Here is a 12908-nt window from a genome sequence, read left to right as displayed (position 1 = left end):
ATTTGGCCTTATATATTGAGCCGTTGAATTAATGTGATTTGCCTCCTCTACATATTCTGTCGGTTCGGGTTGTAAGGTTGTTAAGGACCCTTGGGTTTAAGAATTCAATCTTTTGGAATAAGAAAATCAAACATCCTTTACGGAGCAAAGGTAACATTTAAGACTAACGCTTGTGCTCTGGATTTCCGAGGCAATTTATCTAGTGCCAAGCACTAGTCGTTTTATGGTACAAAGATCATCTTATTGCGTGATTGCACACCTCCCTCTAATGAGGTATAAAACCATTACCTATATTACAAACCTCACTCAAAGCTGTAAACCCTACAAGTTTCCTCTTTGATATATCTTTACCTGGCCTGCTCTTCTTCATCTAGTTGCAAAGAACTGATGTTTTGCGAGTCTGGTTTTTCTGGGTGATATTTACAACCACCCGAAATTGGTAAGGATTTTCTTGATTGTTTGTCTACCCCATTGAAGGTCACTTTCAGCCACTCTAGTCTCCAGTTGCTGCGTATCACGCTGATACTCTTTCAACACTTCCGACTCCGGTTCTTGTACATGCCCGTTATCCTCGATCCCATTGATGTCGGTAAGCATCATTTCTGAGGTTTCTTTGTCATTCGAAGAGTCTGTTTGAAACTCTTCCTTCGAATCCAACTGGTGTACAATTCCACTGACGTCGCTAGTCTTCATTTCTGAGGTTTCTTCGTCATTTGAACAGTCTGTTTGAAACTCTTCCTTCGAATCCAACTGGTGTACAATTCCACTGATGTCGGTAGTCTTCATTTCTGAGGCTTCTTCGTCATTTGAAGAGTCTGTTTGGAAATCTTCCTTTGAATCCAACTGGAGTACATCATAAACACCACAAGACAATATAAGAAATGGAAGGAATAGCAATATCATTTCACTGAATCTGTAATAATAATAGATAACTCTTACATGTTTAAGCTATTGTTCAAGTATCAGAGTAGTTTTGTGCTTGGATTTTAGCCTAGGGGTAGGCTAAGCATCATTTCTAAGCATTTTGTTTGTGTCTGAATTTCATTTTCATATACCCATTCCCCTTTAATATACCCAAAAGTATAAAACAGTTCCAGATTCAGTGCCTCAAACAATCATAGAATTGCTACTCTCCTCGAAATGAATTAATCAAATGGGCAACACAACTTTTTTTTTTTTGTTTTTGTTTTGTTTTTTTTTTAAAGTGAAACTTGATGATATGGCAATAGGAAAGGGAACTCTTTTTTCAAATATTAGCAGTTACCTCTAAGCGCTCCTCTTGCAACTTGAACTCCTCAGCTTCACGGGGGCCAAGCGAATTTTCAGCAACAGTTTCCACCTGAATTTCGTTTGATGGCATTGCTTCAGTCTCCACCGATAAAACTTGATGCAAGCCAGGAACCAAAATAGCGAGCCCTTCATCAAAATCTAAACGTGCTTCACCGTTTGAACTTAAATTCCCACCGTGCACTGCTGTCCCGCTTTTGCCAAAATCAGTCGGTCCTGATGTCACAGTCTCTTCTATATAAGTGGCATCATTCGAACTCGAACCAGATGCATTACTAGCATTAACATCCTCATCAGCACCAGTTATATTTTCCGCAACTATCTGAACAGGTTCATTTGCATTAGCATCTGTGTCTATCCTTTCCTGAATCGAATTCTCAGCTATCAGCACTTCTGTATCAGTTGGAGATTCTCCTCGTTCCCCAGCTAAGAGTTCCTCCTCCATAATCTTCCGAAGTTCAATATTATCCCAATCTTCACAAACTGTTACCGTGTTGCTTGTTTCCCATACATCTAGAACCCTATCAGGGCCAGGTTGCCACAAGATAGCATTACCAGCTCCTTTCAGTATGAATTTGTAGTTGATAGATTTCCCACACGGAAAATCCTGAAATAGCCAGAAAGGAACAACCATACTATAGTTCAGAAGATTTTCCATTGAAATGATATTCTACCCTAACATAGGAACCATTAAAATCTTCTCACCATCTCAACAGTCCAAACATGCCCGTCTGACCAGGTGAGCGGCACTGCATTTGATGGATCCCATGAACCCAATATGGGATCATCACCAACTACCCAAAAGTGCTGGCCAAACGAGCACTGTCTTTGTAATTGAAATTTTACGCGGGCAGTTTTGAAATCATCTGAAGAAAATCGGATGTTTTGTTAGACACAAGGCAATTTTTTAAAACACAGGTATATGATTTGATTACCCCTTACAAAATTTCATACCTAATTTAAATCAGGTATCATTCCATTAATACAGTCTTATTCCTCCTCATTTCATCATTTTGTCACCTCCTCACTCATCTCTCTCTTCTCACTTGATCGACTTCCTCACTGCATTGTCTACTCACTTCATCACCACTCTTAAGATCAATTGCCTTGATTTTTTGTTTTTGTATTTTTAAAACCTTTATTCTGATTATAAGGTCATACATAACCAAACATCAATATTGGTAATCATTCCAATTCCACCTTACTACCAAACACTTTCACTACCACGTACTTGATTCCTATTCCGACTCTGATTCCTATGTTTGAACCAAACACACCCTAAGACAACAAAATTCAAAGGGAGACAGATTTATGTGGATAGAAATGTAGTAGAGTTAACAAGTCAGTGTACCTGTGGAGGTGGACTCCATTTCTTCACATTGAAACTCTGTCTGGATTAATCACAATTACAAACTCATGTCAGTATAACCTAGTTTCCATATGCCAATAGATAACTAGTATTAGTCTTGTTTCTTTACATTTATAAGCATGTCAACAACAATGGTATAATCAGTATCATTCAAAATGTCCTTCCTTTTTGGTTCACATACATCCACAATAAAAAAGATCAATCATTAGACCCCATTATGCTTTTGACTTCTGTGAAAAGTTGCAGAATAAAAAAGATCAACTTTCTTCTCAAAAAAAAAAAAAAAAAAAAAANCTTTTTTCAAATATTAGCAGTTACCTCTAAGCGCTCCTCTTGCAACTTGAACTCCTCAGCTTCACGGGGGCCAAGCGAATTTTCAGCAACAGTTTCCACCTGAATTTCGTTTGATGGCATTGCTTCAGTCTCCACCGATAAAACTTGATGCAAGCCAGGAACCAAAATAGCGAGCCCTTCATCAAAATCTAAACGTGCTTCACCGTTTGAACTTAAATTCCCACCGTGCACTGCTGTCCCGCTTTTGCCAAAATCAGTCGGTCCTGATGTCACAGTCTCTTCTATATAAGTGGCATCATTCGAACTCGAACCAGATGCATTACTAGCATTAACATCCTCATCAGCACCAGTTATATTTTCCGCAACTATCTGAACAGGTTCATTTGCATTAGCATCTGTGTCTATCCTTTCCTGAATCGAATTCTCAGCTATCAGCACTTCTGTATCAGTTGGAGATTCTCCTCGTTCCCCAGCTAAGAGTTCCTCCTCCATAATCTTCCGAAGTTCAATATTATCCCAATCTTCACAAACTGTTACCGTGTTGCTTGTTTCCCATACATCTAGAACCCTATCAGGGCCAGGTTGCCACAAGATAGCATTACCAGCTCCTTTCAGTATGAATTTGTAGTTGATAGATTTCCCACACGGAAAATCCTGAAATAGCCAGAAAGGAACAACCATACTATAGTTCAGAAGATTTTCCATTGAAATGATATTCTACCCTAACATAGGAACCATTAAAATCTTCTCACCATCTCAACAGTCCAAACATGCCCGTCTGACCAGGTGAGCGGCACTGCATTTGATGGATCCCATGAACCCAATATGGGATCATCACCAACTACCCAAAAGTGCTGGCCAAACGAGCACTGTCTTTGTAATTGAAATTTTACGCGGGCAGTTTTGAAATCATCTGAAGAAAATCGGATGTTTTGTTAGACACAAGGCAATTTTTTAAAACACAGGTATATGATTTGATTACCCCTTACAAAATTTCATACCTAATTTAAATCAGGTATCATTCCATTAATACAGTCTTATTCCTCCTCATTTCATCATTTTGTCACCTCCTCACTCATCTCTCTCTTCTCACTTGATCGACTTCCTCACTGCATTGTCTACTCACTTCATCACCACTCTTAAGATCAATTGCCTTGATTTTTTGTTTTTGTATTTTTAAAACCTTTATTCTGATTATAAGGTCATACATAACCAAACATCAATATTGGTAATCATTCCAATTCCACCTTACTACCAAACACTTTCACTACCACGTACTTGATTCCTATTCCGACTCTGATTCCTATGTTTGAACCAAACACACCCTAAGACAACAAAATTCAAAGGGAGACAGATTTATGTGGATAGAAATGTAGTAGAGTTAACAAGTCAGTGTACCTGTGGAGGTGGACTCCATTTCTTCACATTGAAACTCTGTCTGGATTAATCACAATTACAAACTCATGTCAGTATAACCTAGTTTCCATATGCCAATAGATAACTAGTATTAGTCTTGTTTCTTTACATTTATAAGCATGTCAACAACAATGGTATAATCAGTATCATTCAAAATGTCCTTCCTTTTTGGTTCACATACATCCACAATAAAAAAGATCAATCATTAGACCCCATTATGCTTTTGACTTCTGTGAAAAGTTGCAGAATAAAAAAGATCAACTTTCTTCTCAAAAAAAAAAAAAAAAAAAAGATCAACTTTTTTGTAAATTCTCATATCAACTGTACAAATTATTGTTGGGCCGAGGCTGGTAAAAGCCAAGTCCAGTACCCAGCGTCTTGAAAAGAAATAAAGTTGGGCAAATGCTACTAGCTATAGTGGTATTAGAGCCAGATCACGGGTTCGAGTATTGTACTAGCTTAACTTTATGGATTCAATTTTGCAAAATCTGATTTTTGGGTTCAACTTCACAGTTGGATATGAGAGAAAAATGGCACCCCAGCCACAGCAGGTAAAATAATCTCCACTTATTGAGAAGCATAATAGAAAGAGAAAAACATGAAACCAGAAAACACAAAACAGTGTGTACCTGAGAGTTTGAAGCTGATGATGAGAGATCAGAAGAAGCAGCAAAAATGGGCCGAATGTTTTTGCGTTCAAATGATGACAAGCAGCTAAATTTACCACTACGCCTCCCACCGGGCAGTCCAAGAAAGCAAATTTCAGGCCTTTGGGACCAAAAAAGTTTCCATCTTTCCTTCTCCAAACACCCCACTTTCAGAGATGGTGACCCGGTTAAGGCCTTCATCACTCAAATTTAAGAAAAACCCAAGAATACAGTCCGTAATTATGGTGAGGGTTGAGGATTCCAGAAACAGAGGTGAAAAAATTGGTTTGCAAAATGTTGATGGATTGGTGGCTGATAATTAATGGAGAGTGTAGGTGTGGGGCATTGCGGTGGTGAGTGGAGCGAGTTTAATGACAATAAATCCGTAATTACAAGAGTCGGTTCATCCCGTGTCCTTTTCGAAAACGTTTGACGAGTCAAGAAGCAATCAAGAAACAGTCTTATTATTTCTTATTCTTTAATGAAATGATATAAATAAACGAATTCATTAAAAACAAATGGTGATCGAAATGTGATCTTGTACCAGTTAGCGTAATACTACGTCCGAGAGAGGCAGAGAGACAGACTATGGTGTGGGTGAGCTTTTCAATGCAAGGTAAAAAACAAAAAAGAATAGTGATAAATTAGCTAGAGTGACAAGTCAGTTGTCACCCCTTGATTCCGCGCCATGCATATCCCCAATTGTGAGACGATTGCGTCGAACATGGTCAAATATGGCTTATAGCTATTCCAAAAGGGTTTTTGCTCACTTTTTTAAGAAGAAAAAATTACAACATGATATTTAGACTTGATGGGGGAAGTGCTAAGGATCGGCACCTAATACGCGGAAGGGAGAAAGGGCGATTGATGGTGAAAGCCGAGGATCAGTTAGAAAGAAGGGGTAAGCTTAGAAGGCCGAGAGTCGGTCTAGTGACGGCTTGGCGATGAGGGTCGGACGGTCGTGACGAACCGACTCTTGAAGAAGGATGAGGAGAAGAGAGGTGGTCCGATGAACCTAGAAGCCATGAGCGAGCGAAGGGACCGAGGCTGAAAGGCGGTGCGGGAAAGATAGTGTAAGGCAAGCGACTAGAAGGTTTCCTAAAGTCGATGGCGGTTATGGACGGATCTCATGCGCAGAATAAGGAAAGAAGATCACCAAAATATAGAAAGCTAGCCTAAATGTAATAAAGAAAGAAATACTAAATTGTTTATGGTAGTTTAGGGTTACCAAAGGGAGAAATCCCTTATAACTTGTATAAATAGGGGTGTAAAGTCTTGAGAAAGGCTAAGCAATTCATAATTCAAGAGAGCCGAAACGGTGCTCAATTTTCATGCCAAACACTTAGTTAATTTTTCGGTAGTGTTGGCATGCCGATCGACCATCCGTGGTTGATAAAACCAACATTGGCGCCGTTTGTGGGGATCGATCAAAAGGTCGTGTGGTTCTAACTGACTGAGAAGGTTCGAAGTGCGTAGCAATGGTGACCACGAGGAGTCATCATGGTAGAACGCAACCTCAAGTGCAAGTGAATGTTACTGCAGGGCAAACTGTATCCCAGGGGCGGGACCTGCGAGAGCAGTTTACCCGGCCCCGTACGGGTGACTTGCGTGAACAACTTAGCCGTCATAATTCTCGTGAGCCAAGTGAGAGAGAGCGAGAGCATGCCCCGGTTAATGAAGATGGCCGAGCTGCGGAGGTGCCTCTACCCCCTCCACCACCCGTGCTGGTTGGGCCTGGAATCATAGACGCAATAAATCGAGTGGTAGACATCTATGATCGGGAGTTGGCTGCCCGTCAGGTGCAAGCTCCTGTGGGAGGTGCGGCTCCAGTCCCGTCTCTAGGGCCTCAAAGGAATCATGCATAGCAATCTCGGTCTATCCGAACAGAGACACAGGAAAGATCGGTAACTTCTCGCCGACCTTTAACTCGGTCCGAGTCTAGGGATACACGACGATCTGCTTTAAACAGGTTGGGCAATCAAGGTGAGTATGGTGTCAGAAACCCGGATGTGCGTGAAACACAGAGAGAAGGCGCTCCGAATGAGCCTAGAAATAGGCGCGAGCGGAGATATGATGCAGTATAGAGACAGGCCAAGGAACTATCAATGCACGAGAGTAGTGGAGAATCCCCGGCTGGCCGGGGCCGAGTTCTTGATGAGGTGGCTGCCTTTGCTAAGCAAGTCCAAGATTTTAAGGATCAAATGGATGGCAAGAAAGCCAATGCACGGTCCTTCCTAAAGGCTTACCCCTTCTCTCGAGAAATCATGGCTTATAAGACTCCGACAAAGTTCAAGTTGTCCGAGCACTTTACTTATGATGGGACGGATGATCCTAAAGAGCATCTGATAAGTTTCCAAGCTCGGATGCAGATCGTTGGAGCTAAGGAACCCCTGATGTGTAAGGCTTTCCTAACCACGTTGATCGGCGCAACCCAGAGATGGTGCATGGGTTTACCCGACCATTCGGTGAACAGTTTCGAGTAGTTGGCCGAGCTTTTCTTAACTAACTATGCCGCCAACTTACAACCTAAGAAGAACTTCATGTACCTATCTGAGATCAAGCAAGACCGTAATGAGCCACTAAGGGCGTTCTTGACTAGGTAGCAAAAGGAAGTTCAAACGATGGATGACTTGGAGGATAACACCTTACTGATCCTATTCATGGAGAACTTGAGGTTGGGCAAGCTTTATACCAACCTCTATTGACTGGCCATCTTCCTATGCTAATGTGATCCAAAGAGCCAATCGGCACGCTGATATGGAAGATGCGGTTAAGCAGAAGAGATACAAGAAAGGTCGTTTCGACCTAAAAAGCCTCGGGTAGACATTTACTTGCACTTATAACACATTTACTTGCACCAAAGTTCGAGATATTTACGAAAATGCCACCGTGCCGTTTTTTTAAAATTACATCTAATTCATTGATCTGGACACGTGGACGGCTGTGGATCGTTCTTATTTCTCTCCTAGGCACCCGTTCTCATTAGAGCGTGCCCCTATATATATAATGGAACGTAATTAGGAATTGGGCTAAGGATAGGATATTCTAGGAAATCATTCAAGGAAATTAGGCCCATAACGAATTATTTCCTCTTGGAAAAATATTTATAAGGGCAATTCCGGAATAAATTATTATGGGGTGTCACAAATACTTATCAGGAAGACTACCTAATGTTCTAATACAAGAATTTAACCTTTTAACCCGAAAAATTTTATTGCGGTGGAAGATGTTGAAGAGCTTGTATAGTATCTTATGCACCTATATCGTACTTTACAATTCAACTTGCTAAAAGAAATATCTATATTGTCAAAGACCTTCTGGTTAAGCAGCATAGCTGTGGCTCTCCTACCTGAGAGGTCACAGGTTTGATTCCCGTTACTTATACTACACTCTTTTTCTCAGCTACTTGTTTAGGTTTTTTACCCCCCGTTACTTATACTACACTCTTTTTCTCAGCTACTTGTTTAGGTTTTTTACCCATGGTTTTCTTAACAAGTTTTTAACAATGCATGATTGTGGTCAAATAATCTTCAAAGAGGAGTGTTATAAATATTATATTTATTGTAGACATTATAATATAGTTTTGTAATGTTTCTAACAACTATGTAATTATTATCCATTAGTGCATTCCTTTATTACCTTATATATATATATATATATATATATATATATATATATATATATATATATATAAAATCTTGTTTTGGAATGAAATGAATGAGACGAACACTCCCAGGCCTTCTTGTTCTTTATCTTTTTTCTACTCTTTCTCTGCAATTTCTTTATGATCCATCATATTTGAGCTAACGGACATTCTAATTATAACATGAACAATATTTTCTACAGAATTTTTTTACTCCAAGGTACAGTTGAATGTCGTATCATCCTTAAATTTTCATATTAAAGAAGTGTCAAATATTAGAAAATTCAACTTTAATTCTTAATATTCATTTCTTGGCTTATTATTATCACATTAGATGTTTTTTAAAAATTTCTAATTATTACTTATATTTTTATTAACTCATGGTTGGATCAATTAATCCATGAATAATCAATGAAAAAATTCTTATTTAAAAAATGTTATAGTTATGTATAAATCATAACATTATAGAGTGATTTTAGTATATATGAAAATATATGGTTTACTCATAATTTTGAAAGTTTAAATTGCAAATAATTAAACAAAAGACTTTGTGGTCAAGGGGCATAAAATGATGCCATCAAGTGAGATGATATGGGTTTGAATCTTAGTGAGAGCAATATTGACTTGTTGGGCTTTGAGAGCATAATACCAAAGAAAGAAACATAGTTTTTATCATTTAGTCCGATATGATGGACCCTGATTAGAATAATCACAGAAAATATTCATTAATTAAATAATTTATTAAATTCCATACCAGACTCCATCCTTGTCATTTACACTTGATAGAATCAGCATTCTTTCCAACTACTACTTTCCATTGCCGGCTTTAAACATTCTTTAATCACAATTCTCAATTTCTAAAAATACAATAAGTTCTTTTTTTGAATACAGTACTTTCTCAAGGTGCTTAGCAATACAATAAGTTTTTAGTATGCAAAACTAACACTTTTTTCCTTCACTTATATAGCTTCATTTCTCCCCCAATTATAAATACATCGACTCTTCATCCTCGATTATATTTGAAGTGGCTATTTTTACTCAAAATTCATCAACTATTTACAATCGACATCCAAAACTCTAAAATAAGAGGTTTTTGTTTGTAAATATTAACTAAATCTTTTAATGTTATTGTTTGCTTAATTCAAATGCACACTCTCAATTCTCGTTTCTGAATCCTAATTGCATGTCTAGAAATGATAATTCGAAGAATTTATTTTTATCTATTTTATACACTTGATTTCAAAGGACAATGGTATTAAAAGATTTAACTGATGATCTTCCCAATGTTTAAAAATATCATTTTTAAATATTTTGAAAGTCTACCTGAATAGTTAATGTGTTTAAGTAAAAAATAGCCACTTTGAGAATATAATTAAGGATGAAAAAGTGAATTCACCAATAATTAAGGGGGGAAATAAATTATACGGAGTATTACTATAAATTAGGGAAAAATTGTCATTTTCACTTTTTAGTTAAAATATTCTCTTTCTGTCAAAAACTGGCATCTTTTAGTATATAATTTTGTTTTAAAGTATACATAATACATTAATTAAGTGATACTCCGTATATTTTTAATTTAAATATACAAGTAATAAGCACTTTAGGAGGTGTTTGGTAAATAGATGTTAGCTGATTGGGTTAGTGAGTTTGAATAATTGATAACATTAGCTGATTGTAGAAAGATGTTTGGTAAATAAGTTGTTAGGTAATAGTCGATTACATGCAAAACGATTTTTTCAAAAATCTTATAAAAAACTACTTTGAGTAGTTTTTATAATTTTAGCAATTTGAAGTAATAAGTTGTTACAAAATATAATTAATCAAACACTTAATAGTGATTTTTTAACCCAGTCAAACTGTTAATAGTGATTAAAAATAAGCCAAAACTGTTGATAGTGACTAAATAAGTCGAAATTAATGGTGTATGAGGATTATGGTTTTCTCGGATTGTCAAATGGTATGCAAGTTTATTAATGGGTCTTCAACAGATTTATCTTATGCAGGTTGCATTATTAATGATTGCAAAGTTATTCAAAGACACTTTGAAATAGTGTCTATTAGTTTTATTCCTAGATCAGAGAATAAGCTTGCCCATGCTTTAGCTAGGGCTGCTCGTTCTCAACCTGGTCCTTTAGTTTGGTTTTCTATTGTTCCTGTTCGTTCTTAACCTGGTCCTTTAGTTTGATTTTCTATTGTTCTTCCTTGTATTGAACGTTTGATTTAATGAAGTTTGTTTTTCAAAAAAATAAGTCAAAATTAACTAATAGTTTTTAATCTTTTATTGAAATAGTATAATGAATACTAATTTCATAATTGTGATAAATATTCAATACATTTATGATATATTTTTCATAAATTCTAGTTTTTCATAGCATATCCGAAAATTAAAGAAAACACTTTCGGGGCCGGGAAAGATGGCATCAGAGATCACCGAAGAAGAAGAAACTGCAGAAAAAGAAGCCGAAAAGAGAAGCATCAGAAGAATCATTGAGTACCAGAAATCGCTCTATCTTTCTTCTTCATCTTCCCCTTCTTCATCATCTGCAGCAGCAATGCCGTCTTCTTCTTCTCCTTCTTCATTTTCCCAGTCGCGGAGAAGTAACAGCTTGATGGATCTGATGAAGGAAGGGAGCACATCTCTAAGGAGATTGTTTGACATGGAGCATACAAGCTTGGCTGCATATCTTCGTGATTACAGTGGATCGCCCGTCTTCAAGGCTATTCCGCTGTGGGGCAGCGATTCCGACGATGAAATCCATGGCGATCCTTGGAGCTCTATGAAACAAGAGATGGGGATGTCCGCCCTAGCAGAAGATCGGTTTGTGGATGAAGAGGTGGGGAAAAACCGGAGAATTGGTGGGAGAAAATTGAGCAGGAAGAAGTCTTTCAGAAGTTTGCCGAGGTTTGGTGGTCGTGTATGGAAAGTCAGAGGCTTCAGAGTCTTCAGGTTGAGGTTGAGGAGATTGAGAATTATTCTTTGTGGTCGGAAGTTTTGAGGTTGAAATAAAGTATAGGATGGAATAGGATTTGTTCTTCCATTTCTTGATTATAAGTTGATCTGATCAATGCAGAACATAAGAGGATTTATGATCAATTTTACACATTTTTCATAGTAAAATCAGATTTTTGTGACACAAAATAATCAGAGATTTGACCGTGGTTGAGGACATAATTGCCTATGCAGTTGTTCGTAACATTTCATATGATAATCTGAATCCAGAACCAAAATCAATAACACAAAGTGAAAAGAGACACTTGAGGCAAAGTTTAACTCGCTTAATGAAAGAAAATAATTTGGTTCCACTGTACTTACCTCAAGAAGTGTGATCCTAGTAGAATCTACGTAGGTGTTCGTACGGAAGAAGAATGGAGATAATGAGGTGATTAGATATAAAGCGAGATTAGTAACTTAGAGATTTACATAGAGGTCTGGAATTGATTTTGAACAAACACATTCTCCTGCTATCGATGGCACATTGCTCTGCTACTTGATATCACTGGCAGTTAAAAAAAAAAATTAGATATGCAGTTTATAAATTTAGTGATCGGTTATTTATATGGGTCCCTAGATGCTAATATATACTTGAGAATACCCGAAAACATTCATAACCCCAAGACGATGCATCAAACTTCAAGGTCATTTTATGGTTTGAAGCAATCAATTAGAATGTGGTATAACCATTTAAGTGAATTCCTTATGAACAAAGGATATATGAATAATGAAATTTGTCTATGTATCTTTATTAAGGAATCATCTTATGGTTTCTGCATTATATATATTTAGAGGTACAACTATTTCATTGAGGTCCGTTAAACAGACTCTAATTGCTACCTCAACTAATTACTCATAGGTCATTACTTTATATGAGCCTCGCAATAGTGTGTATGACTGAGGTCATTGATATATCATGTCTATAGCTCGTGCAGTCTCTCATGTAAAGACGATACTCCAGTGCACTATCTTGTATTCTTGTATGAGGACAATATGACATGTGCTGTACATATGGTTAGTGGATACATTAAGGGGAACATTACTAAGCATATTAAACCTAAGTTCTTTTACCCACACGAACACCAAAAGAGTGGCAAAATTATTGCTGAGAAAGTTCACTTTAGTGACAATATGACAGTTTTAATTTATTCATTTAGTACCTACCTACATCCACCACCTTTGAGAAATATATTCATAAAATTGGGATGCACATGCTTGGAAGGTTATTGTTTTGGGGGGAAAGGGGGGGGGGGGGGGGGG

General features: G+C 37.5%; 2 protein-coding genes across 2 annotated transcripts; both read right to left on the bottom strand.

Moving 5' to 3' along the window:
- Nucleotides 1-136: 136 nt before the first annotated feature.
- On the bottom strand, nucleotides 137-2744 carry LOC115999149. The gene is made up of 4 exons (XM_031238937.1): nucleotides 2639-2744; nucleotides 1993-2153; nucleotides 1265-1894; nucleotides 137-843 (listed from the first exon to the last, which is right to left on the bottom strand). Exons 1-4 carry the CDS (start codon nucleotides 2655-2657, stop codon nucleotides 421-423), a joined length of 1233 nt encoding a protein of 410 aa, XP_031094797.1. The 5' UTR covers nucleotides 2658-2744; the 3' UTR covers nucleotides 137-420.
- Nucleotides 2745-2956: 212 nt separating this feature from the next.
- On the bottom strand, nucleotides 2957-5214 carry LOC115999316. Its single transcript, XM_031239172.1, has 4 exons — nucleotides 4996-5214; nucleotides 4349-4388; nucleotides 3703-3863; nucleotides 2957-3604 (listed from the first exon to the last, which is right to left on the bottom strand). The coding sequence occupies exons 1-4, from the start codon at nucleotides 5212-5214 to the stop codon at nucleotides 2957-2959; spliced, it is 1068 nt and encodes a 355-aa protein (XP_031095032.1).
- Between the last annotated feature and the right edge of the window lie 7694 nt (nucleotides 5215-12908).

Source organism: Ipomoea triloba, chromosome 12, assembly GCF_003576645.1.
Source record: "Ipomoea triloba cultivar NCNSP0323 chromosome 12, ASM357664v1".
Classification (NCBI taxonomy): domain Eukaryota; kingdom Viridiplantae; phylum Streptophyta; class Magnoliopsida; order Solanales; family Convolvulaceae; genus Ipomoea; species Ipomoea triloba.
Note: the sequence above shows the minus strand (reverse complement) of the source record. Positions and strands in the feature narration are given on the sequence as shown.